This window comes from Thalassophryne amazonica, chromosome 7, assembly GCF_902500255.1.
Source record: "Thalassophryne amazonica chromosome 7, fThaAma1.1, whole genome shotgun sequence".
Classification (NCBI taxonomy): Eukaryota; Metazoa; Chordata; class Actinopteri; order Batrachoidiformes; family Batrachoididae; genus Thalassophryne; species Thalassophryne amazonica.
Window position 1 is genome coordinate 106,261,763 of NC_047109.1, and position 26,802 is coordinate 106,288,564.

The 26,802-nt window shown below is 42.6% G+C and overlaps 1 protein-coding gene across 4 annotated transcripts in view; it reads right to left on the bottom strand.

The window, feature by feature from the left end:
• Positions 1 to 26,802, bottom strand: part of LOC117514716 (RNA-binding motif, single-stranded-interacting protein 3-like) — a 459,452-nt gene that overhangs the window by 89,327 nt on the left and 343,323 nt on the right. For all 4 annotated transcript variants that reach the window (XM_034175281.1, XM_034175279.1, XM_034175282.1 and 1 more), the window contains exon 7: positions 11,317 to 11,423. In XM_034175281.1, the coding sequence (XP_034031172.1) occupies positions 11,317 to 11,423 (107 nt within the window). The remainder of the gene's footprint in view (positions 1 to 11,316; positions 11,424 to 26,802) is intronic.

A 26,802-nucleotide genomic window follows, 5' to 3' on the forward strand; every position in this document is an offset into this window, starting at 1 on the left:
TCGGTGTACGAGGTCTGTAAGAAAAGTATTGTACCTTTTTATTTTTCTCAAAAACTTTATGGATTTGAATCACGTGCGATTACATCAGCCAACCTTGAACCCTCGTGCGCATGCGTGAGTTTTTTCACGCCTGTCGGTTGCATCATTCGCCTGTGGGCAGGCTTTGAGTGAGCACTGGTCCACCCCTCCCGTCGGAATTCCTTTGTCTGAGAACTTGCTGAGAGACTGGCGCTTTGCTTGATCAAAATTTTTCAGAAACTGTGAGACACATCCAAGTGGACACCATTCGAAAAATTCATATGGTTTTCGGTGAAAATTTTAACGGCTGATGAGAGATTAAGGAGTGTTACTATCGCTTTAAGGACAGCCCACGGCGCCGGATGGCGCGCCGCGCCCCGAGCCACCGTCGTCAGCCTGTTTCAAGCTGAAAACTTCCAAATTTAAGGCTCTGTTGATGCAGGACGTCGTGAGAGAGCTGAGAAGTTTCAGAAGAGGTCGGGATCAGCAGTTTATCCGGACATTCCACTGTTAAAGGAGATTTTGTAATGAAAGACATGCGGACGGATTCGCGCGGCGGCACAGAGAAACACCTCCGTATTGGAAACCATTCGAAAGATTCAGGCGGCTTTCGAAGGCTTTCAGTCGAGTGAGTATCCGAGAAATTGTTTAACAGCTGGGCATGTTCAAACTTGTCCGGTAAGGCTTCCAATGGAGGTGTTTTCCTGTGGCGCCGCGTCATGAGCGGCGCCTGGGTGCCGACGCGCGAATCCGTCCGCATGTCTTTCATTACTTACAGACCATGCAGCGGGTCTGTAATCAAGCGTTTCTGCAGCACAGCTTTGCTTTGAACCTTGAACCAATGAAGCAATGCTTTGATCTGCTGCTTTGTTTGTTCCTTGTTTTATTTCGCTTTATCTTAATTTTTCCCCGCTAAAAGTTAGAAATAAGTTTTTGAACACCCTGCGATTTTGCAAGTTCTCCCACTTAGAAATCATGGAGGGGTCTGAAATTTTTATCTTAGGTGCATGTCCACTGTAAGAGACATCCATCCATCCATCCGTTTTCTTCCGCTTTATCCGGAGTCGGGTCGCAGGGGCAGCAGCTCAAGCAAAGCAGCCCAGACCTCCCGATCCACACACCTCCACACACACCGGGAGTGTGAGAGACAATCTAAAAAAACAAAATCCGGAAATCACAATGTATGATTTTTTAATAATTTGTTTGTATGTTACTGCTGCAAATAAGTATTTGACCCCCTACCAACCAGCAAGAATTCTGGCTCACACAGACCTGTTAATTTTTCTTTAAGAAGCCCTCTTATTCTACACTCTTTACCTGTATTAATTGCACCTGTTTGAACTTGTTACCTGTATAAAAGACACCTGTTCACACACTCAATCAATCACACTCCAACCTGTCCACCATAGCGAAGACCAAAGAGCTGTCGAAGGACACCAGGGACAAAACTGTAGACCTGCACAAGGCTGGGATGGACTACAGGACAACAGGCAAGCAGCTTGGTAGAAGACAACAACTGTTATGATTATTTATTAGAAAGTGGAAGAAACATAAGATGACTGTCAATCTCCCTCAGTCTGGGATTCCATGCAAGATCTCACTTTGTGGGGTAAGGATGATTCTGAGAAAGCTCAGAACTACACAGGAGGACCTGGTCAATGACCTGAAGAGAGCTGGGAATACAGTCACAAAGATTACATTAGTAACACATGATGCTGTCACGGTTTAAAATCCTGCAGGGCAGCAAGGTCCTCCTGCTCAAGCCAGCACATGTCCAGGCCCGTTTGAAGTTCACCAGTGACCATCTGGATGATCCAGAGGAGGCATGGGAGAAGGTCATGTGGTCAGATGAGACCAGAATAGAGCTTTTTGGAATCAACTCCACTTACCATGTTTAGAGGATGAGAACAACCCCAAGAAAACCATCCCAACCGTGAAACATGGGGGTGGAAACATCATACTCTGGGGATGCTCTTCTGCAAAGGAGACAAGACGACTGCACCGTATTGAAGGGAGGATGGATGGGGTCATGTATTGCGAGATTTTGGCAAACAACCTCCTTCCCTCAGTAAGTGCATTGAAGATGGGTCATGGCTGGGTTTTCCAGCATGACAATGACCCCAAACACAGCTAGGGAAACTAAGGAGGGGCTCCGTAAGAAACATTTCAAGGTCCTGGAGTGGCCTGGCCAGTCTCCAGACCTGAACTCAATAGAAAATCTTGGAGAGAGCTGAAACTCCAAACCTGAAAGATTTGGAGAAGATCTGTATGGAGGAGTGGACTAAAATCCCTGCTGCAGTGTGTGAAAACCTGGTGAAAAACTACAGGAAACATTTGACCTCTGTATTTGCAAACGGCTACTGTACCAAATATAACATGATTTTCACAGGGTTCAAATACTTATTTGCAGCAGTAACATACAAATAAATTATTAAAAAATCATACATTGTGATTTCCGTTTTTTTTTATTTAGATTATGTCTCTCTCACAGTGGACATGCACCCTAAGATGAAAATTTCACACCCCTCCATGATTTCTAAGTGGGAGAACTTGCAAAATCACAGGGTGTTCAAATACTTATTTCCCTCACTGTGTATATATATATATATACGAGGTCTGTCAATAAAGTATAGGTCCTTTTTTATTTTTTTCAAAAACTATATGGATTCATTCATATGTTTTTACGTCAGACATGCTTGAACCCTCGTGCACATGCGTGAGTTTTTCCACGCCTGTTGGTGACGTCATTCGCCTGTGAGCACCTCCTTGTGGGAGGAGTCGTCAGCCCCTCGTCGGAATTCCTTTGTCTGAGAAGTTGCTGAGAGACTGGCGCTTTGTTTGATCAAACTTTTTTCTAAACCTGTGAGACACATCGAAGTGGACACGGTTCGAAAAATTAAGCTGGTTTTCAGTGAAAATTTTAACGGCTGATGAGAGATTTTGAGGTAATACTGTCGCTTTAAGGACTTCCCACGGTGCGAGACGTCGCGCAGTGCTCTCAGACGCCGTCGTCAGCCTGTTTCAAGCTGAAAACCTCCACATTTCAGGCTCTATTGATCCAGGACGTCGTGAGAGAACAGAGAAGTTTCAGAAGAAGTCGGTTTCAGCATTTTATCCGGATATTCCACTGTTAAAGGAGATTTTTTTAATGAAAGACGTGCGGGCGGATTGCAGCGTCGGCTCGCAGCCACCGCGATGCTCCGCCACAGGAAAAACACCTCCGTTGGAAGCCTTAAGGACAAGTTGGAACATTTCCAGCTGTTAAACAATTTCTCATATACTCACTCCACTGAAAGCCATCAAAAGCCGCCTGGATTATACAAATGGTTATCAACACGGAGGTGTTTTTCCTGTGCCACCGCACCACGCCAGCTGCGTCCCGACGCGCGGACCCGCCCACACATCTTTCATTATCTCCTTTAACAGTGGAATATCCGGATAAAATGCTGAAACCGACTTCTTCTGAAACTTCTCTGTTCTCTCACGACGTCCTGGATCAATAGAGCCTGAAATGTGGAGGTTTTCAGCTTGAAACAGGCTGACAACGGCGCCTGGGAGCGCTACGCGACGTCTCGCACCGTGGGAAGTCCAGTATCACCTCAAAATCTCTCATCAGCCGTTAAAATTGTCACTGAAAACCAGCTTAATTTTTCGAACCGTGTCCACTTCGATGTGTCTCACAGGTTTAGAAAAAATTTTGAACAAACAAAGCGCCAGTCTCTCAGCAACTTCTCAGACAAAGGAATTCCGAAGAGGGGCTGGACCACACCTCCCACAAGGAGTGCTCACAGGCGAATGACGTCAACGACAGGCGTGGAAAAACTCACGCATGCGCACGAGGGTTCAAGCATGTCTGACGTAAAAACATATGAATGAAATCCATATAGTTTTTGAAAAAAATAAAAAGGACCTATACTTTATTGACAGCCCTCGTATGTATATATATATATATATATATATATATATATATATATATATATATATATATATATATATATATATATAAAATGGACAAACCCTCTGTGGCATCACCCAAAGGTCTTCTGAAGAGTGAGCTTGAATCTCAAGTGGGTTTGTTTTGGATGTAGCCATCTTGGCAGGGCCTGACTCCACTTAACTTATGGCCAACCCATAAACAGGTAAAGGAGTGAAACATGGGCAATATCAGTATAATCTGGGATGAACAAATGAAGTTTGAACAAGCCCAGTTATCTACAAGTCAGAAAGCTAGCTAAGACTAACAGGCTAGGTAACCTTTGTTCAGGTGTTTAACATATATTTTGTGGACTTGGCAGTGGGTCTTATAAATGTCTTAGGTGAGGGTAATAAAAATTGTGACAGATAGCTGCAACAACAATGGCAACAATCACTATCACTATTGTATATGGTGCTTACATACTAACTATACAACACTAAAATTTCACTTAGTACTGGAGGACAGATGCCTGAAATGGTCCTTTAGTGCAATTATTCATACAGAAAGCCACATTATCTAAGGTATTTGCAATAAAATGCTCAGAAAGGACAAATGCAGTCAAGTTTACAGCTAGCAGCTTTGGTAGATGCCGCAAGTAGTGGGTGCCTGGATCTAGCACACACCTGCTGTCAGTCAAAGCAACCAAATCCTTAATTATTTGTAACTTTATGGCGTAAAATACTTTAAACTGGTGGCTAATATAATTGTGTTCCCGCCCCCCCACCACATACACACAACCAGGTGTAAATTTGAACATTTTACCACAAGGTTTTGTGACGATTTACTCACTTCTGGAACCTGCATCAAGTGGCCACTCATGGAACTGCACTGAACTTCCACTTTGGCTTAATTTTTCACCACTAGACGTTGCTGCTTGTCTACTACAAAAGATTTTGTACTACAGCAAGGAATCACCCAAAAATTCTTAATTTATGCAAGTTAACATCACATCTGTAAAAGCAATCACTTCATCAACAAGGCTCAGTGTTTTGGAGCATTTCCATGCACACATGGGTGAATAAGTGTTTGTGCAGCATGTGTATGTCACCATCCCAAGGCCAGACTCATTTAGTAGCAAAGTGTTCTGGGACATTAGGGCTGACTAACAGAGTGTGAGGATGTGTTGAGGCCTCCGTGCCCAGATGTCTCGATCAGTCAGCGTGGACACCTGGCTCAGACACAGCAAGGCCAAGCAGGGCTTATCAGGCTCTGAGCCACTGACAGATGTGTGTGGGACCACGCTGAAAGCATTACCAAATTATCTGAAATCCAGCTAACAATTCACCAAATAAAAGCAGCACTGCCACACCGAGCTTCTAATGTCAACCAGGCCCAAATGTTGTGTGGCGAAGATTGATTTGTGATTACAAAAATCTCACTGTTAAAATCACGGCAATGTGTGTCGGCTGCACACATGGAGGTCACGCACCCAGACTGTGGCTTTGGTATCCTGCTATTGTTGTTTCAGCCTGTTTTCATTCCGCCTCACTGCCCTGCTCTTTCCTAACCTCCAAATAACATGGCTGCTGAGAAACTGTTAAAAAATGCACAGTGTGCGTGGGTGGTAACATTATTATTCACGTTCTCTTGTTCCATAAATTAAAGCTTTGGTATTTACACGAACAACTTCTGAACTTGCTCCATTGTGTAATCGTCAATCTGCTTTCAATCCGCTTGCACAAAATTTCTTTTACTTTGGAGATGACAGGCTGGAGGTGGGAGTTACAATAAAGAAAATACAACTTGGCGTCGGGTTCCTGCAGAAGCAATGTATTTTAAATTTAACAGCTTTTAGAATACGCCAGCGTTTATGCTGTCAGCAGCGTCTGCAGTTCAGCCTACAGTGTGTTATTGCAAATGGAAGCTGATAATGACCCTGCAGGGGGCCTGTCAAGTCACTGAACCTCTGATAGATCCTGAACATAAACGGATACCAGTGGGAACATCAGTATGACTTCTACAGTTTAAAAAAAAGACTTTTTGAAGGCCTGGCACTGTTTCCTGCAGAGTACACAGGGTTGGGTAATAATAGTTTACCTGCAATTGAGATTATGAAATCAGATTGCAAAAAATACGTAATATAATCAAACCAGATTACACTGGGAATATGTGTAATCAAGTTACAGTTATATTGTCAAAGATTAATGGATTACATCTTGAAAATAAGATCATTTTAAAATTATAAAACCCTTTTTATCCATGCAGCAGATAAGGTGATAAACTGCAATCTGCCATCCCTACAGGACCTGTACACCTCCAGGGCCCTGAGGGAATCAAGAAAACTAGTGGCCAATCCCTCTCACTCAGAACACAAACTTTTTGTCACCCTCCCCTCTGGCAGATGGTTGAGGTCCATTAGGACTAAAACCTCAAGACACAAAACAGCTTCTTTCCGTCCACAGCTATACTTATAAATAATGTCAGAGACCTTTATTTACCCTGCCCCCCACTTCTACAAAGTACAGATTCAGACTGCACTGAAAGGTACTGCACATCTGCATGCCTTTGCACAGCCCCATTCCAATATGTTATATAGTGAACATAGTTTTGCCTATTTGTCTATCTGACTCCTTTACTTCTTACAGAAGTTTTTTTTCCTTTTATTTTTATTGTTGTTTATGCACTAATGACACCAGATCAAATTCCTTATATGTCAGAACTTACCTGGCAATAAATTTGATTATGATTCTGACTCAATTATCCAAATGCTATTGACTCATTAGTTGCAACACTTGCAAGTAGAACAAAAACTCAATAAGGTGGAAGAACTGAGTAGCCACAGGAATTAAAATAATACTAATAATAAATTCCTGGTAAAATCATGAGTACAATTTGTGTTGTTTGGAGAAAAAAAAAGACAAAGAGATGTTTTGAGATACTTTGTCTTAATCCATAATTTCATTTATAATTTGTTATATGAAATAAAAATAAAAAGAATATACAGTCCTGTGCAAACGTTTTAGACATCTCAGAATTAGAATAAAAGTAGAATTTGATGCCCCTCCTCCCTCCACCCCCAGTTTTATTGGCATGTCACCACAACCTCAGTTCCAACAAAAGTGAATATTGGTGATTCTTAGACTACGGGCACTTATTATGTTCTTTGATCATATTGTATGAAAAACAGAGAAAAGGGGAAATTTCACACTTTTATAGTTATCTTTACAATGAAAGTGTGTTAAGAACTTTGTTCTAGTAGTTTATGATGACTTTTCACCTTTTTTCAGCATCATTATATGCAAATATTGCCGTTTTGTGCTTGTCCCACACCCAGACTTTTGATCTTCAATGATAAAAATGAATGGTAAAGACACGTTTTTTCTAATGTTTTAAAATATCTCTGAATAAAATATCAGTAAAATAATCAAAACATAATTGGGATATTCAATGTCATACAACTGTTGTGATTTTTTTAAACAAAATGTAGTTGTCCCACACTATTGCCGTAATTTCCACCACAACACTGTAATGTCCCTTTAAACAGTTTGTATGAAAGATTGTTTGGGTAGTTTCTATGGAGATAAACAGTGACATCAGAGCATATGTATATAGCGCCAAATCACAACAAACAGTTGCCCCAAGGCACTTTATATTGTAAGGCAATGGTGTGGTGGAAATTACATTTACAAGGCCAATAGTGCCCACAGTTAAAGAATCACCCACATGTGAATTATATTTTGTATTCAATAATAACAACAATAATAATGAAAATAATTTGTTCATATGTCCAGCCAGTAGAATACCACACAAATTCATTTGCAAACGATCAAGCAATACTAAAATGTTTGTAAAAGACAATTACTCAAACTACAACCCCTGGCAAAAATGATGGAATCACCGGCCTCGGAGGATGTTCATTCAGTTGTTTAATTTTGTAGAAAAAAAGCAGATCACAGACATGACACAAAACTAAAGTCATTTCAAATGGAAACTTTCTGGCTTTAACAAACACTATAAGAAATCAAGAAAAAAAATTGTGGCAGTCAGTAACGGTTACTTTTTTAGACCAAGCAGAGGGAAAAAAAATATGGACTCACTCAATTCTGAGGAATAAATTAGGAATCACCCTGTAATTTTCATCCCCAAACTAACCACCTGCATCAAATCAGATCTGCTCATTAGTCTGCATCTAAAAAGGAGTGATCACACCTTGGAGAGCTGTTGCACCAGGTGGACTGACATGAATCATGGCTTCAACACGAGAGATGTCAATTGAAACAAAGGAGAGGATTATCAAACTCTTAAAAGAGGGTAAATCATCACGCAATGTTGCAAAAGATGTTGGTTGTTCACAGTTAGCTGTGTCTAAACTCTGGACCAAATACAAACAACATGGGAAGGTTGTTAAAGGCAAACATACTGGTAGACCAAGGAAGACATCAAAGTGTCAAGACAGAAACTTAAAGCAATATGTCTCAAAAATCGAAAATGCACAACAAAATAAATGAAGGAACGAATGGGAGGAAACCGGAGTCAACGTCTGTGACCGAACTGTAAGAAACCGCCTAAGGAATGGGATTTACATACAGAAAAGCTAACGAAAGGCATCATTAACACCTAAACAGAAAAAAACAAGGTTACAATGGGCTAAGGAAAAGCAATCGTGGACTGTGGATGACTGGATGAAAGTCATATTCAGTGATAATCTCGAATCTGCATTGGGAAAGGTGATGATGCTGGAAACTTTTGTTTGGTGCCATTCCAAGTGAGATTTATAAGATGACTGCCTGAAGAAACATGTAAATTTCCACAGTCATTGATGATATGGGGCTGCATGTCAGGTAAAGGCACTGGGGAGATGGCTGTCATTACATCATCAATAAATGCACAAGTTTACGTTGATATTTTGGACACTTTTCTTATCCCATCAATTGAAAGGATGTTTGGGGATGATGAAATCATTTTTCAAGATGATAATGCATCTTGCCATAGAACAAAAACTATGAAACATTCCTTGCAAAAAAGGACACATAGGGTCAATGTCATGGCCTGCAAATAGTCCAGATCTTAATCCAATTGAAAATCTTTGGTGGAAGTTGAAGAAAATGGTCCATGACAAGGCTCCAACCTGCAAAGCTGATCTGGCAACAGCAATCAGAGAAAGTTGGAGACCAGATTGATGAAGAGTACTGTTTGTCACTCATTAAGTCCATGCCTCAGAGACTGCAAGCTGTTATAAAAGCCAGAGGTGGTGCAACAAAATACTAGTGATGTGTTGGGAGCGTTCTTTTGTTTTCATGATTCCATAATTTTTTCCTCAGAATTGAGTGATTCCATATTTTTTCCCTCTGCTAGGTCTAAAAAAGTAACCGTTACTGACTGCCACAATTTTTTCCTGATTTCTTATAATGTTTCTTAAAGCCAGAAAGTTGCCATTTGAAATGACTTTAGTTTTGTGTCATGTCTGTGATCTGCTTTTTTTCTACAAAATTAAACAACTGAATGAACATCCTCCGAGGCCGGTGATTCCGTAATTTTTGCCAGGGGTTGTATAAGTCGCACATCCTTAAAATAGTTTTGAGGTCCTGCAATTTATACTCTGATGCAAATTACATCCCGAAAAATTACACGTAAATAAAACCCAATTGTCACATTGATTGTCACCAAAGTTGAACTTCATCACACATTTATACATGCTTTTATGAAGCATTAAATGTGCCTAAAACATTTGCACAGTACTGTATGTGACTGTGTCCCTTTTTTAATTAATGCTAAAGTAATAAAAAGTATTCAAATTACATTACTTTTTTGATAATTCAGTGGATTATAAAATGGCCATGTACTGTAATTTGTATTCAGTAACATCACATTTCAAAGTAATTTGACCCAAATGCAATCCTGCAGTACGTCACATGTACCCAAAGGTCGATCTGACCCATCATACTTCAGGTCAGCGTGGTTAGGAGTCAGGTCCATCAGAAAGTGGTTAGTGAAAATCTTTTCCTCTGTACATCCCCACAAAGGAGTCACTGTTAAACTCTCCAAATGTGCTTTTACTGAAAATCTTAAGCACTAATTCAAGGGGTTTAACAAAAACATCACATTTACCCAAGTTACTGAATGTGTCTTGGACTTCATTTACATCAATCACTACGAAATACAAACAGTATAATACTGTATGGTAAATCTGTCTGCACAAGGCAGTTCTCACAATCTGAGTGAATGTGCAAGAAGAAGACTAGTGAGGGAAGCCACCAAGACACTCTGAAAACTGAAGGAGTTACAGGCTTCTGTGGCTTTTTCGCCACAAGTTACACAGAAACAGAGAAGGATTTCTCTGCTAGTGTGCTAGAAAGCACATGGGAGACTAAAGCCTAGGTTTGAGCTATTTTCTTGTATGAAGAATCCTCTGTTTCACTCCACCATGAAGCTGTGCAGTATACAAAAGTTGCACTGTGCACGCATTCTCCATTCAGACACACAGATGCCTATATAACTCTTTCTGACGTGTCATGCATGTCTTGGTGTCTTCCCTCACTCCTCTCTTTCTTGCGTGGACACTCAGTTTTTGAGAACTTACTACTCCAGAAAGATTTGCCATACAGTACTATATAGTTTGTATTTCATAATGATTGATGAATATAAAGTCTAAGATATATTCGGTAAGTTGGAAATGTTCATGTACCCATCCCCTGAATCGAATAAAGAAAAACAGCTTTAAAATTAAAGATTTGTATTTAAAATATTCCATATATTTAGTTTGTGCAATTACATATGATCTCTACAAATGAAGGGACTGTACAGAAAAATGATTGATTTCTAAATCAGTAATAATTTTTTTTGTTGAACCCCTTGAATGAAAGCTGAAAGCTGAAGCAAAATTACAAAAATGGTGCCATGTCTAAATACTTATGGACCCGAGTGTGTTCATTTCTATGCATATTGAAATATGGTTTTACTAAAGTCAAATGCAGGCCTGTTTTATCCCCTAAAATGTGGACTTCACAACATCCTCTGCCATAAGAGAATCACACTAAACAAGTGAAAAGATTCCAAAAAAATGTTTGTGAGAGGATAAAACTACTTCTGGGTTTGTTCATTTTACTTGTGGTTATTATCATTTGTTTAAGTGCACACGGAGCGTTGAGTATGATCGGCACTGTAATTCTTCTCGTAGGAGGGAAAATTCAGTGTTCTTTTTATTTAAAGTGGCAGAGGGTGAAAAGAATTATGCTGTAATAAAATGATTGAGGGGTATTGTTCTTATGCTACAATTTGCCTTCCACTTCAGCTGGAAGAAAAAAGCCACTGCGGCTGCCGATTTCTTTGCAGAGGGAACTGGTGAGCACTTTTGTATAATTAAATATCCTTTCAGTCCTCACCTCTCCTTCTCGTGTCCACGGTCGGCCATTCTGGGGATACTTGACCTGGGTCTGCCTCTTCTTCTGGCCGCCGTCAGCAAACTTGCACAGCAACGGCTCTGCTGGGGCTGCAGAGGGAGTCCAGCACAGAGAGAGAGAGAGAGAGAGAGAGAGAGAGAGAGAGAGAGAGAGAGAGAGAGAGAGAGAGAGAGAGAGAGAGAGAGAGAGAGACACACACACAAGGACAAACAGAATGGGATTAATCATTTTAACTGCAGAAAACTGCACAAATTCCACACAGGAGGTGAGGAGGAACAGTTCAGGGATCAGATTTAAAGATGGGGCATAACGATGCGGCTGAAGCAAAACACAACACGAATCAATTTGCTTATATTTGCATCTTCCGCCCACAATGCAAATATCTAAACATCAGCAGGTATCGCACCATCTGTACGCCTCTTAAAGTGACGACACAACCAGCCCTGACATGCAAACAAACGCCGTGCAAAGTCATCAAAGTGCGCTTCAAACAACAATCAAAGCAGGCATGCTTAACACGCTGAATAACTCCACACAGCTTGACCCCGGGCGAAATGCTGAGATTGTGATTGCTCCAACAACAACATGGGCCTTTTCTGCTACCCAAAAAAGAAGAAAGGCTTGATTACAAATAGGATTAGCAGACTGTGACCCTCATACAAAAGTTCAGCAAACTCCAACTTGGACCTGAAATACCCCACGGGCCTGTGAAATAGCAGGAAGCAGCACAATCGGTGCGGGATTACACGAAAGAAAAGGCAGCGTTCTCTGTCAATTTATTTGATTTGAAAAGATTTAGAAAGATCAAGAGTGTGGAAAACAGCCTCTATTTGTGCTAAAAGCTTCACTGCCAGGATGACTCCACAAATATAATCAAATGAGAACTGAACACCAAGCGAGGTGTTAAGATAAGACTGTGTGCACTTGTGTTGTGTGTGATCACATTTTTAATTGGTACTCATTAGGAAGCCCTGGTAGATAGTGCACGTGCGTCACTGCCTACAATGCATGCATGAAAGTGATGCTTTTGGATCGAATTGGTTCTGCACTCCTTCTGTTGGCTCATGTTGTTGGAAACTCCTGAACACCTACTTGTACACAGGATGGATGATGAAAACTAGAAGCACTCGGAGAGCGCAAACCTCCGCCAAGGCGGAGGGGTTACTGATGTCACATGAAATACCTTTTGGCAAAGAGACTTATTCCACGTTGTTTCACGCATCTACCGTCATGTTTCAGATTCAGTGGTTAACCCTCTGGGGTCCGAGGGCATTTTTTGGACAGTTCACTCACCTGGCATAAATGTTTTATTATTGCTGAAAGTCCGTGGAGTTAACTTTTCAGCAAAAAAGTAAGTTTCTATCTCATATCATTAAAAAGTTATTTATAATTTAGTAAAGCTTGGTCTCAGCCGTCGTATACGACGGCGTCGGCCCCAGAGCGATAAACCCTTAGATGAGGAGAAACAAATGCTAAATTATTGTTGTGTTGTAACTTAATTTTTGTTCAGCCTTTGTGACCCGTCTTCATGAAGTTAGATGCAAAAATGTTGAAATTGGCCCTATCCCGCAATGATAAAGAAGCCTTAAAAAAATTACTGGATCCAGATCGTGTTCCGGATCATTACCAAAATTTAATGACTTCCAAGTTAGGCCAAGATACATCTATACTTTGGTACAATCTATATACTAAAAAGTCACACATAAATGGAACCCAGTTTTCATAAAATGAATCACTGAAGTTGAAATTCATCACAGATTTCATTTATTTATGAAATTTTATCAGGTTTGCATAATTGTGTTGGTTTTGGATGTCGCCATCAGGGTGCTTGGGACCAATGATGCTCTAACATGCCCACCTATCTCCAAGTTACCAAGCTAGCTAAGGTCAATAGTCTTAGTAAAATTTGTTCATGTGCTTGATTAACAGTTTTTTTTGTGGAATGTGCAACAGCTATTTAAGGGGTGGCTTCAGTGAGGGGACGAAAAATGATGGCTGGTGTATTTCCTCAATAAGCGTGGCATCATCAGCGTAGCTAAAATCACCAAGCTATCAATACCTGTTAATTTGTGCTAACAGTGCTTACATACAAATTAAATAATACAAAATTTCACTCAACGGAAACACTGAAACACAGATTTCTTCAATGGACCCGCAGTACAACTAAGAGAACAAGCCATATTATCTAAAATATTTGTAACAAAAATCTAACAAAGGACAAACATGGTTGAGTCAACAGCAACTAGTGGCCACTGCTAGCTTGTGGCTAGCTAGTCCTGGCACATTAGGTGTCACTCAGAGTCTGTGCACATCATTATTCACAGGTTTATGGCTTAAAATAGCTCAAACTGACAAGTTATATAAAATTTCATCTATAGTACAGTTGTCATGAACAAACCAGTACTATTTTTGTACCAGGCTCACATCAGGGTGAATGTGAGGCATCATTTGTAAAGTGCTTTGAGTATCTTATGCAGATGGAAAAGCTCTATATAAATGCAGTTTACATGCAGTGAGGATGCCAGAAACAACCACTTAGCCTTCTTGGACTGTGATGTTATGATTGGAGAGAACAGGCAGCTCCAGACTGGGGTTTATAGAAAACCAACTCACAGTGACCAATATCTGCTCTTTGGCTCAAACCACCCCCTTGAACACAAGCTCAGGGTGATCAGGACACTTCAACACAGAGCCCTACAGGTGCCCACAACTGCAGAGGGAAGGGCTAAAGAACAACAACTTGTCCGGAAAGCCCTCACAGTATGTGGGTACCCACGATGGTCCCTGGACAAAGTGCAGAAGTCCCAGAGAACAAAGAGACCAGATAGACAGGAGACAGAGACAAGAAGAAGCAGGAGTGTCTCTCCCTTATTTAGCAGGAGTAGGGGAAAAACTACAGAGGATCGTCAGACAGCACAAAATCCCAGTTTACTTTAAACCGGTTAACACCTTGAGACAGAAATTAGTTCACCCTAAGGACATGATCCCTAGTTACAAACAGAGCAATGTAGTGTATTCTATCAGATGTCAGGAAAACTGTAACAAACACTACATAGGTGAGACTAAGCAACCTTTACACAAAAGGCTATACCAGCACCGCAGAGAGGGCGCCAGTGGACCTCAGTCTGCAGTTCATCTCCACCTTAAAGACACTAACCACATGTTTGAGGACAAGGAAGTTAAAATATTAGCCAGAGAAAAGAAATGGTTTGAGAGAGGGGTCAAGGAGGCATTCTATGTGAAACGTTTGAAACCCAGCCTTAACAGGGAGGCGGTCTGAGACACGCTTTATCCCCTGTTTACAATGAGGTACTCAGGTCAAAGCAGTTTCAGTCTTCTGTTCATGGTAATGAGTCATTCACGTCATCATCCTGCTAACAAACCAACCAACCAACCAACCAACCAAACACCCAACAAACGGACATGACCAAAAACATAATCTCCTTGGCGGAGGTAAAAATGGTGTTTTTGTTAAGATGTCATTGTTACAGCCAATAATTTCCAGTTTTTGTGTTAAGCCTTGAATTTCCAAAACAAAACCATTTTTTTTTTTGCAATGGCAGTTAAAAATAAAAAAATACAGAAAGGAGCTCCGGTCCAAGAACCCAAGGTTTTCAAAGGCCCCGCACGAGGATGAGTGGGGTCATGGTCTGACCTTTTCTCCAACTGAAGTGCCTTATTTTAAGCAAACTTGAATAGGTGCTTTTGTATGCTTCCTTTGTATAGAGAAACAATTGTACAGTGCACATACTGTGACAAAAGAGGTAGGGAGGTTATATGATTACCCCATCTTTTTCTTTCTTTGCCTGCACACAAGAAATCTCAAAAAGGTCACAACATATGTCAGAAAAACCTAAGGTTTAAATTTTGGTGCAAATCTGGTGCAGCTAAAAAGTTTTCATTTTTATTTAAATAACATTACAACTTAAAAATTGACTTATTTCACATATTTCAGTTCAATTCTAATTTATTTATATAGCACATTAAAACACAGCTGCAGCTGACCAAAGTGCTTCACAATAATAGCAATACAAAAGTGCAAAATATTAACAAAGGAAAAGAATAAAAAATAAATAAATAAATAAATAAATAAAAAATCTAAAAATACAGAGCAAAATAGCAGAGCAAAGCATACACCACTTAGCCAGTGTTGAAAGCCAGGGAGAAGAGATGAGTTTTCAGTCTGGACTTAAAACTGTCCCACCGACATTTATGTCATAACATCATAAAGATAACAGCCTCAGTGCCTGTATGCATAGAACTGACTGACTGACTCTTCATTTTCGTCTTATGATGTCATAAAGATCAATAATTTCCACACATACAGTTCATCTGGAAAGTATTCACAGCACTTCACTTTTTCCACATTTTATGTTATGTTACAGCCTTATTCCAAAATGGAGTGAATTCCTTTTTCCACACCCCATAATGACTAAAGCTTTTTTGTTGTTGTTGTTTTTTTTTTTGTTTTTTTTGCAAATTTACAAAAAAAAAAAAAAGAAAAGAAAAGAAAAGAAATTACATGTCCATAAGTATTCACACCCTTTGCTCAATACTTTGTTGATGCACCTTTGGCAGTAATTACAGCTTCAAGTCTTCTTGAATATGATGCTACAAGCGTGGTGCACCTATCTTTGGGCAGTTTGGTCCATTCCTCTTTGCAGTACCTCTCAAGCTCCATCAGGCTGGATGGGGACTGTCGGTGCACAGCCATTTTCAGATCTCTCCAGAGATGTTCAGTCGGATTCAGGCCTGGGATCTGGCTGGGTCACTCAAGGACATTCACAGAGTTGACCTGAAGCCACTCCTTTGATATCTTGGCTGTGTGCTTAAGGTCATTGTCCTGCTGAAAGATGAACCGTCGCCCCAGTCTGAGGTCAAGAGCGCTCTGGAGCAGGTTTTCATCCAGGATGTCTCTGTACATTGCTGCATTCATTGTTCCCTCAATCCTTACTAGTCTACCAGTTCCTGCCACTTAAAAACATCCCCACAGCATGATGCTGCCACCACCATGCTTCACTGTAGGGATGGTGCCTGGTTTCCTCCAAATATGACGCCTGGAATTCACACCAAAGAGTTCAATCTTTGTCTCATCAAACCAGAGAATTTTGTTTCTCATGTTCTGAGAGTCCTTCAAGTGCCTTTTGGCAAACTCCAGGTGGGCTGTCATGTGCCTTTTACTAAGGAGTGGTTTCTGTCTGGCCACTCTACCATACAGGCCTGATTGGTGGATTGCTGCAGAGATGGTCGTCCTTCTGGAAGTTTCTCCTCTCTCCACAGAGGAATGCTGGAGCTCTGACAGAGTGACCATCAATTTTTGGTCACCTCCCTGATTAAGGCCCTTCTCAGCCAGCTCTAGGAAGAGTCCTGGTGGATATGAACCTCTTCCATTTATGGATGATGGAGGCCACTGTGCTCATTGGGACCTTCAAAGCAACAGAAATGTTTCTGTACCCTTCCCCAGATTGGACAATTCCTTTGACTTCATGCTTGCTTTGTGCTCTTACATGCTCTGTCAGCTGTGGGACCATATATGTAGACAGGTGTGTGTCTTTCCAAATCATGTCCAATCAACTGAATTTACCCCAAGTGGACTCCAATTAAACTGGAGAAACAACTCAAGGATGATTAGCAGAAACACAATGCACCTGAGCTCAATTTTGAGCTTCACAGCAAAGGCTATACATACTTATGAACATCTGAATTTTTTATTTATTTATTTATTTTATTTTTAATAAAATATGCAAAAATCTAAAAAAAAACTTTTTCACATTGTCATTATGGGGTATTATGTGTAGAATTTTGAGGAAAAAATAATTTCATCCATTTTGCAATAAGGCTGTAACATAACAAAATGTCATTATGGGCTGTTGTGAGTAGAACTTTTCTTAATGTTGGAATATCAATCAATCAATCAATCAACATTTATTTATAAAGCGCTTTACAGCACCAACTGGTGTCCAAAGTGCTTAACATTAAAAACACAAATTCACAAAAATAAAACACATATAGAATAAAATTTTAAAACAACACATAAAAAAACAGAACATGTCACCTCCCTACCAAGTGTTAAAAGCCAGTTTAAATAAATAAGTCTTTAACTTAGATTTAAAAAGTGCTAGGTCAGGAATAGTACGTAACTCAAGAGGTAGCTCGTTCCACAGTCTGGGGACAGCTACCGCGAAAGCATGGTCACCCCAATGTTTATATCTTGACCTTGGAACATCTAAGTAAAGCTGGCCAGATGCCCTTAATGTCCTACTGTAGGTGCGCAAAGTTAAAATTTCAGACAAGTAGGGAGGTGCAAGGCCATAAATAGCTTTAAAAACAAACATTAAAATTTTAAAATCAATTCTAAAATGAACTGGAAGCCAGTGGAGTGAGTACAGGACGGGCGTAATATGCTCACGTCTAAAAGTGTTTGTTAAAAGACGAGCAGCAGCATTCTGCACCAATTGGAGACGTGCAAGAGACGAGTGATTAATGCCCGAATAAAGTGCATTACAATAATCAAGTCTGGAGCTGATGAAAGCATGGATGGCTGTCTCAAGATCACGTCTACTGAGAAAGTGCTTTATTTTAGCCAAAAGGCGAAGTTGGAAAAAACTAGCTTTGACAACAGAGTTTAATCTGTTGATCAAACCTCAAACAGCTGTCAAATTTCACTCCCAATTTCTTGACAGCTGGTTTTACATAGTTAGCCAAAGCACCAAAATTTGGTGGTACCACATTTGGTATGCCAGAGCGCTCAAACACCATGATCTCCGTTTTACCATCATTCAGGTAAAGGAAGTTTACCTTAATTCAATTCATATCAGCCCTCATACATTACCTTGATCTATCATGGTGTGACACTAGCTTTAAATGTATATGACCTAGAAGGAGGAGAAGAAAGCTAAAATTCTGACTGCCTTCTCCTGTTAGTGATTATTAATCCACTGGTGGAGGTAGGCATTAGGTGTACTTCTTCTATTTTATAATTATTGGAGAGCGCATGGCTCTTGGTATAGGAGTCAGACTACTGACCTATAGACCAAAGTTTGATTCCAAGTGTAAAGACTCTTCATCCAGCTGTAAGTGGGTGCTGGCCTTGGCTGGGGAGTAACGTGTGATGGACTGATGTCTCATCCACGGGAAGTCATCCAGTCATCCACTTCATGCTATGTATCCAGGGGTAAAACATACTTCTTTTCTATTGTTTGCAATCAGTGGGGGTGTATAGATGTGAACTGTTTTTTTTATTTTTGGTTTCTTATTACTTATATGGTACATTTATAGAATATTTGTGGGTTCTTTTTTTTTTTCTCCCCCTCTGGCTGCCACCTTATCGTGGTGGGGGAGTTTGCGTACCCGGATGATCCTAGGAGCTATGTTGTCGGGGGCTTTGTGCTCCCTGTAGGGTCTCAAGGCAAACAGGTCCTAGGTGACGGGTCAGACTAAGGGCAGATCAGAACCTCCATGACCAGTGAAAGATCAAGGACCGAGACGTCGCCCGGTATGGTGGAGCTGGGGTCCCACCCTGGAGCCAGGCCTGGGGTTGGGGCTCGCGCGCGAGTGCCTGGTGGTCGGGCCTTAGCCCATTGGGCACGGCCAGGCTCAGCCCGAAGGAGCAACGTGGGCCCGCCCTCCTGTGGGTTCACCACCTGCAGAGGGGGCCATGGGGGTCGGGTGCAGAGAGGATTGGGTGGCGGTCGAGGGCGAGTGGCCCGGCGGCCCGGTCCATGCTCACAGCTCCTGGCTGTTGGGACGTGGAATGTCACCTCGCTGGGGGCAAGGAGCCTGAGCTTGTGCGGGAGGTTGAGAGATACCGACTAGAGATAGTCGGGCTCACCTCCATGCACAGCATGGGCTCTGGTACCCAACTCCTGGAGAGGGGCTGGACACTTCATTTTTCTGGCGTTGCCCACGGGGAGAGGCAGAGAGCTGGGGCTGCATTGCTTATTGCTTCCCAGCTCAGTCGCCATGTGTTGGAGTTCACTCTGGTGAACGAGAGGGTCGCGTCCCTACGCCTTCGGGTCGGGGACAGGTCTCTCACCGTTGTCTCGGCCTACGGGCGGAGCAGCAGTGCAGAGTACCCGACCTTCCTGGAGTCCCTGGGAGGGGTACTAGATAGCGCTCCAACTGGGGACTCCATTGTTCTCCTGGGGGATTTCAACGCCCACGTGGGCAGTGACAGTGAGACCTGGAGGGGGGTGATCGGGAAGCACGGCCTCCCCGATCTGAACCCGAGTGGTGTTCAGTTGTTGGACTTCTGTGCTAGTCACAGTTTGTCCATCACAAACACCATGTTCGAGCACAAGGGTGTCCATAAGTGCACGTGGCACCAGGACACCCTGAGCCGGAGGTCGATGATCAACTTTGTAGTCGTATCATCTGAGCTTTGGCCACGTGTCTCGGACACTCGAGTAAAGAGAGGGGCAGAGCTGTCGACCGATCACCACCTGGTGGTGAGTTGGATCCACTGGGAGGGGAGGAAGCCGGTCAGACCTGGCAGGCCCAAATGTATCGTGAGGGTCTGCTGGGAATGACTGGCGGAACCCTCTGTCAGGGAGGTCTTCAACTCCCACCTCCGGGAGAGCTTCTCCCAGATCCAGGGGGAGGTTGGAGACATGGAGTCCGAGTGGACCATGTTCTCCATCTCCATTGCTGATGCGGCCACTCGTAGCTGTGGTCGCAAGGTCTCTGATGCCTGTCGCGGCGGCAATCCCCAAACCCGGTGGTGGACACCGGAAGTAAGGGATGCCGTCAAGCTGAAGAAGGAGTCCTACTTATCTTTGTTGGTAGGTGGGACCCCAGAGGCAGCTGACAGGTACTGGCAGGCCAAGCGTGCCGCAGCCCGTGCGGTCGCAGAGGCAAAAACTTGGGTCTGGGAGGAGTTCGGGGAGGCCATGGAGGAGGACTATTGGTCGGTCTCGAAGAGATTCTGGCAAACCGTCCGACGCCTCAGGAGGCGGAAGCAGCTCTCCACCGGCACTGTTTACGGTGCGGGTGGGGAGCTGTTGACTCTGACTGGGGATGTTGATGGGTGGTGGAAGGAGTACTTCGAGGATCTCCTCAATCCCATCGTCACGTCTTCCGAAGAGGAGGCAGAGACTGGGGACCCAGAGGCGGACTCATCCATTACCCAGGCAGAAGTCACCGAGGTGGTTGGAAAGCTCCTCGGTGGCAAGGCTCCTGGGGTGGATGAAATCCATCCTGAGTACCTTAAGTCTGGATGCTGTGGGACTGTCTTGGCTGACACGCTTCTGCAACATCGCGTGGCGATCGGGGACAGTGCCTCTGGATTGGCAGACCGGGGTGGTGGTCCCTCTGTTTAAGAAGGGGGACCGGAGGGTGTGTTCCAACTATAGGGAGATCACACTCCTCATCCTCCCCGGTAAGGTCTATTCCAGAGTACTGGAGAGGAGAATTTGACCGATGGTCGAACCTCGGATTCAGGAGGAGCAGTGTGGTTTGCGTCCTGGTCGCAGCACACTGGACCAGCTCTACACGCTCCATCGGATGCTCAAGGGTTCATGGGAGTTCGCCCAACCACTCCACATGTGTTTTGTGGATCTGGAGAAGGCATTCGACCGTGTCCCTCGGGGCACCCTGTGGGGAGTGCTCTGGGAGTACGGGGTCCGGGGTCCCTTGCTAAGGGCTATCCGGTCCCTGTATGACAGCAGCAGGAGCTTGGTTCGCATTGCCGGTAGTAAGTCAAACCTGTTTCCAGTGCACGTTGGCCTCCACCAGGGCTGCCCTTTGTCACCAGTTCTGTTCATTATTTTTATGGACAGAATTTCTAGGCGCAGCCAGGGTGTAGAGGGGGTCTGGTTTGAGAACCACAGAATCTTGTCTCTGCTGTTTGCGGACGATGTGGTTCTGTTGGCTTCATCAAATCAGGACCTTCAGCGTGCACTGGGGCGGTTTGCAGCCGAGTGTGAGGCATCCGGGATGAAAATCAGCACCTCCAAATCCGAGGCCATGGTTCTCGACCGGAAAAAGGTGCTTTGCCCTCTACAGGTCGGTGGAGTGTCCTTGCCTCAAGTGGAGGATTTTAAGTATCTCGTGGTCTTATTCATGAGTGAGAGACAGATGGAGCGTGAGATCGATAGACGGATCGGTGCAGCATCTGCAGTGATGCGGTCGCTGTATCAGACCATCGTGGTGAAGAGAGAGCTGAGTAGGGGGGCAAAGCTCTCGATTTACCGATCGATCTACGTTCCGATCCTCACCTATGGTCATGAGATTTGGCTCACGACCGAAAGAACGAGATCGCGGGTACAAGCGGCCGAGATGAGTTTCCTCCACAGGGTGGCTGGGTGCTCCCTCAGAGATAGGGTGAGGAGCTCGGTCACTCGGGAGGAGCTCGGAGTTGAGCCGCTGCTCCTCCACGTCGAAAGGAGTCAGTTGAGGTGCTCGGGCATCTTTTCCGGATGCCCCCTGGACGCCTCGCTGGAGAGGTGTTCCGGGCACGTCCCATTGGGAGGAGGCCCCGGGGAAGACCCAGGACACGCTGGAAGGATTACATCTCTCGGCTGGCTTGGGAACGCCCTGGGGTTCCCCCGGAGGAGCTGGGGGAGGTGTGTGTGGATTGGGAGGTCTGGGCGGTTTTGCTTGAGCTGCTGCCCCCGTGACCCGACTCCGGATAAAGCGGAAAAAAATGGATGGATGGATGGATGGATGGATGGATGGATGTGGGTTCTTTTTTATGTTTTTGTGAGTATTTTATGGGTGCATCGTTATGTTCTGCTTATTATTATTAGTTTTCTTTTTTTTTGTCTAATCACCAGCTCGATGGAATTCAGGGAGGGTCTGTATTGGACTTACTTCATGATTACTACCTCTGAAAACTGACAGTGGTCTTTTTATTATTTTACAGTTACCGTTACCATTACAATAGCACTGCTTTACTGTCATTTGTTGCACTGTTGTAGTGTCGGTCTGCTCAAATAACACCATTTTCAGTGCACACAGTTCTGCAAATGCAGCTGTATTGGCTCAGCATGGGAGAAATAAAAACTCTTGTATCTTCACTCCACTTCTATAACAATGTTTCTTCTCAGTAAGCTGAAAAATGAGTAGAGGTGGGCTCATCAGAGAAAAGGACTCAGCATTCAAGGTTTAGACAAAGTAATTTGGATTGTACTCTGAAGGTAAGTACTCTGAAGGTGTGATTATGATGTACTTTAGAGTACTTTGTCATCATACTGTTTTAAAGTGATTTCTGTCTGAATAACAGTCCACATGACTGCACCTCTTTTATCATCGTTCTGTCTCACACTCCTTCCCTTTCGTTCTTGGCCCTCTTGATAAAGTCGTCATTGCTGTGTGTGCAAGTGCACGTCAGATGCATTTACCTTGTGCATTAATCTATAAAATACCAGGAAGGAAAAGTTGAAATATCACCTCAGTAAATGTACCAAATCATGTATCTCACATTAAAAATACTTAAGCATCAAGTCAATTTCTGACCTTAAGTGTACATAATGTAAATACTGAAAATTAAAGTTATTTTTGTTAAAAACAAAAAGCAAAAAGCCAAAAAAAAGCAGTAACAACTTTGAATATGTTGAGGTTTATTCTGTATAATAAAGTCTGTGGCAGCACTTTGAAAAACAGAGGATGGAGTGGTTTCTTCTTAAAGCAGAGGGTAGAACTACACATCAGCTATGAAACATTTAACAGGTAGGTGCTTAACTGATTTTAAGTTTTATAAATATTTGTAGCTGTTCAACTTTATTTACCACGTTATCGGTCTAAAAATTATCGGACAAATTGGTCCGATAGACAATCCGATAACATTATCTTCGATAATTATCGGTTATCGGATTATCTGAACTGTGCCCACCACTGATTCTCACACACACACACATTCACCGATGTCAGCATGCTGCCATGCAAGGCGCTCAACTGCACACTGGGAGTGATTTTTTTAGTCTGACAGGGATTTGAACTAAGGATCTCTCTGGTCGAAAACCGAAAGCTTAAACTACTGTGTCATTTCATGATGGCAAAGTTTACACCATGATCAGAAACTATGAAAACTGATGCATTCTAAGCAAAAATCACTGTTATTTTGTTCTTTTACACCTATTAATTTACTTATGACATCAAAATTTTTAAAAAGTATTCATGCTTCTCTCTATAAAAATTCTAAAATGATCCATTTTAAACTCAGAATAAAAACTAATTTTTACAACATGATATAGATTAAAGAAAAATGTCAAATCCAAAATAATGGAATACGCTAGTATGGGCACTATAATATAACAACCAAATCATCTGTTTTACAGCCAATTTTGTTTAGAGAGTCCAGGGATGGATACACAAACATTTCCTTGTCACTGAATATGTTTTGGGTCCTTATTTTAAAGGACTTGCTTGGAGGGTGCAAGCCTATTTGGGGCATGTCCCAGCACATCTTGCTAATTAAGTAATGTGAAGTATTGCTGCAAAGCTGCCACTGTATGCCAAAGGGTTCAGTATTATCATTTTCATTATTCTTGGGGGTCTGTAGTTTAAATATATTGTCAACTAATCAGAGTGGCACTTGTCCTGCCCTTGAAATGAGTGTGCCAGGCACGCTGCGCCATGGTATCGAGGAATCGGATGCAAGTTTAAGGATTACTGGCTCATTAAAGGATTCATAAACTCCAACCAAGGAGATGGTTATTTATTTATTTATTAGTTTGTTTTGTTTAAAACTGAACAAAACTACACCTGATTAAATATTCTGATCATGTACAAGTGGAGAATATCTCTCCAAGAGAGAAACTGTGCACCTTTACTCACAAGGCTGTTACTTAATGTTCTGTGTTCTTCTATACTTCCAAAGCAGCTCATACAGTCCATGTTCACACACATTCCACACACTGGTCGGAGTAAATCCACTTGAATTATCCAGAAACCAGATTATAGGAGCTAAAATGCTAATTTTGTTTCCCATGGAGAATTTCAACTGTCCTGTCAAGCTTATAACTGCAGTTTTTAAGCTTGTCTGCTTCAATTTCAATTTCAATTTATTAATTTATATAGCACCAACTCACAACAAAGTCACCCCAAGGCGCTTCACACAATTCACAACAACACAAATTAATCTAAAATCAAAATTAAAAGCAAGAAAAGCACAATAAAAAGATAAAACAGAAGAATAAAAGGAAATTACAAAGCAAACACAAACAAATTAAATTAATGATAAGACAGTCTAAAAAAGTGGGTCTTCAGTCTTGATTTAAAAGTTTCCACCGTGTCAGACTGCCGAATAATAGCAGGTAGATCGTTCCAAAGAGTCGGACCACGGTAGGAGAAGGCTCTATACCCCACAGACTTCTTGTTCATCCTTGGAACACACAGAAGCCCTCCGCTCCTCTTTCCATGACAAAAACTCCTGGAACAGTGGAATGTGCCGTTCATTTCTAAACTGGACGCTGTGTTTTATCCGGGACGTCCTCTGACTAGCACAGGAATTGCGGAACATGTGGACATCAGCACTTTTTCGGCACATTGAGACAGACGTGCGGAGGAATCCCGCGCGTCGCGGTGGAACTGCATGGCGCAAAGCAACGCCGTGATGAAGCCTCACAGGACACATTGGGGCATGTCCAGCTCATGCACAATTTCTCGGATAGTCACACGACTAAAAAGCCACCGACAGCCGTCTGAAATCCATCTCAAAGCCATCCTGTGAGACCAACACGGAGGTGGTTTTGTCCCGCGCAATGAGCGGCATGGTGGCGCATCCGTCCGCTTCTTTTTCCATGAAAAAAACTCCTGTAACAGTGGAATGTGCCGAAAAAGTGCTGATGTCCACGCCTTATGCCTTTTTTTGTGGAAGTCAGACGATGTCTCGGATCAACAAAGCCTTCACGTTGGAAATGATCTGGTTGTTTCAGCGGGGTGTCAGCCTGTCGGAGAGCGCCGCGCTCTCAGACGCTGTGGGTGGTCTTTAAAACGGCTGGAGCACTCCTTAATCTGTGTAATCCCCATAAAATGGTCCCTGAAAGCCATCTGAATTTTCCGAATGGTGTCTACCTGGAGGTCTCTCACAGTTTCTGGAAAAATTTGATGCAGCAAAGCTCCAAATCGTTCAGACATTTATTCGCAATAAAAATCCGACGAGAGGGGTGGACCACTGCTCACACAAAGCCTGCTCACAGGCGAATGACGCAACCGACAGGCGTGAAATAACTCATGCATGAGCACGAAGGTTGACGCTTGGCTGATGCAATCACACGTGATTCAAATCCATATGGTTTTTGCAAAAAATAAAAAGGTCCGATACTTTTCTGACAGACCTCGTATAAGGCAATCTTCCAAGGCTTTTATATGGGCAAGATTACCAGCAGTTACCAGCATGTACAATTGAGTATCATCAGCATAACAATGAAAGGCAATCCCGTAATGCCACAGAATATGCCCAAGGGGTGCTATATAAAGTGAGAAAAGCAAGGGGCCTAACACAGACCCCTGTGGAACCCCAAATTTCATTTTACCAATACCAGAAGTAGTGTTATTATACACAATAAGGACACAATAAGAACGACTGGACAAGTATGACATCAGCCAAGCAAGAACACTTCCAGTAATCCCAAAGTAATTTCCTAGCCTATCAAGTAAAACACGATGATCCACAGTATCAAACGTAGCACTAAAACCATTGTGGTGTCCGAATCCATTGCACACAGAAAATCATTCACCACTCTGGTAAGCGCTGTCTCTGTGGAGTGATGTTTTCTGAAAGCAGACTGAAGTGGCTCAAAAAGATCATTCTCAGTAAGATGGTCTACAAGCTGCCGTGAGACCACTTTTTCCAGAATTTTAGAACAGAAAGACAGATTTGATATCGGCCTGTAATTACTCAATACACCAGGGTCAAGACCAGATTTATTAAGCAATGGTTTAATCACTGCAGATTTAAAACTCCCAGGAACAGAACCAGAGCTTAATGAAAGATTAAAAATTTCCAACACAGTAGGCCCAAGAACGGGCCACAGGTCCTTAAACAATTTTGTTGGTATAGGATCAAATAGGCAGGTTGTGCTTTTTGTAGACGTCACGAGCTTTCTAGCGCGTCTAGTGAAATAGTATCAAATTCTGTAAATCTAGGTGTCACCTCATTATTAACACCCACCTCCACAGCAGGGTGCAGAGATTGAGCAAAAGCATGTTTAGATATGCTCAATCTAATGTCTTCTATTTTCTTCTCAAAGTACTCCAAGAAGTCTTGAGCTATAAACGGAGAAGGACTAACAGGTGACTGACCATGGATAAGAAATGCTACAGTATCAAACAAAAATTTTGAGTTGTGCTTATTTTTATTGATCAAATCCGAATAGTAAGCCTGCTTTGTAGTCCATAGTGCATGCTTATACTCTGCAACTGCATCATGCCACGCAGAGTGGAACACCTCTAATTTAGAGCTACGCCACTTCTGTTCCAGACCTCTAGCCTTCTGCCTGAGGTCCCGCAAGTAACCATTAAACCAAG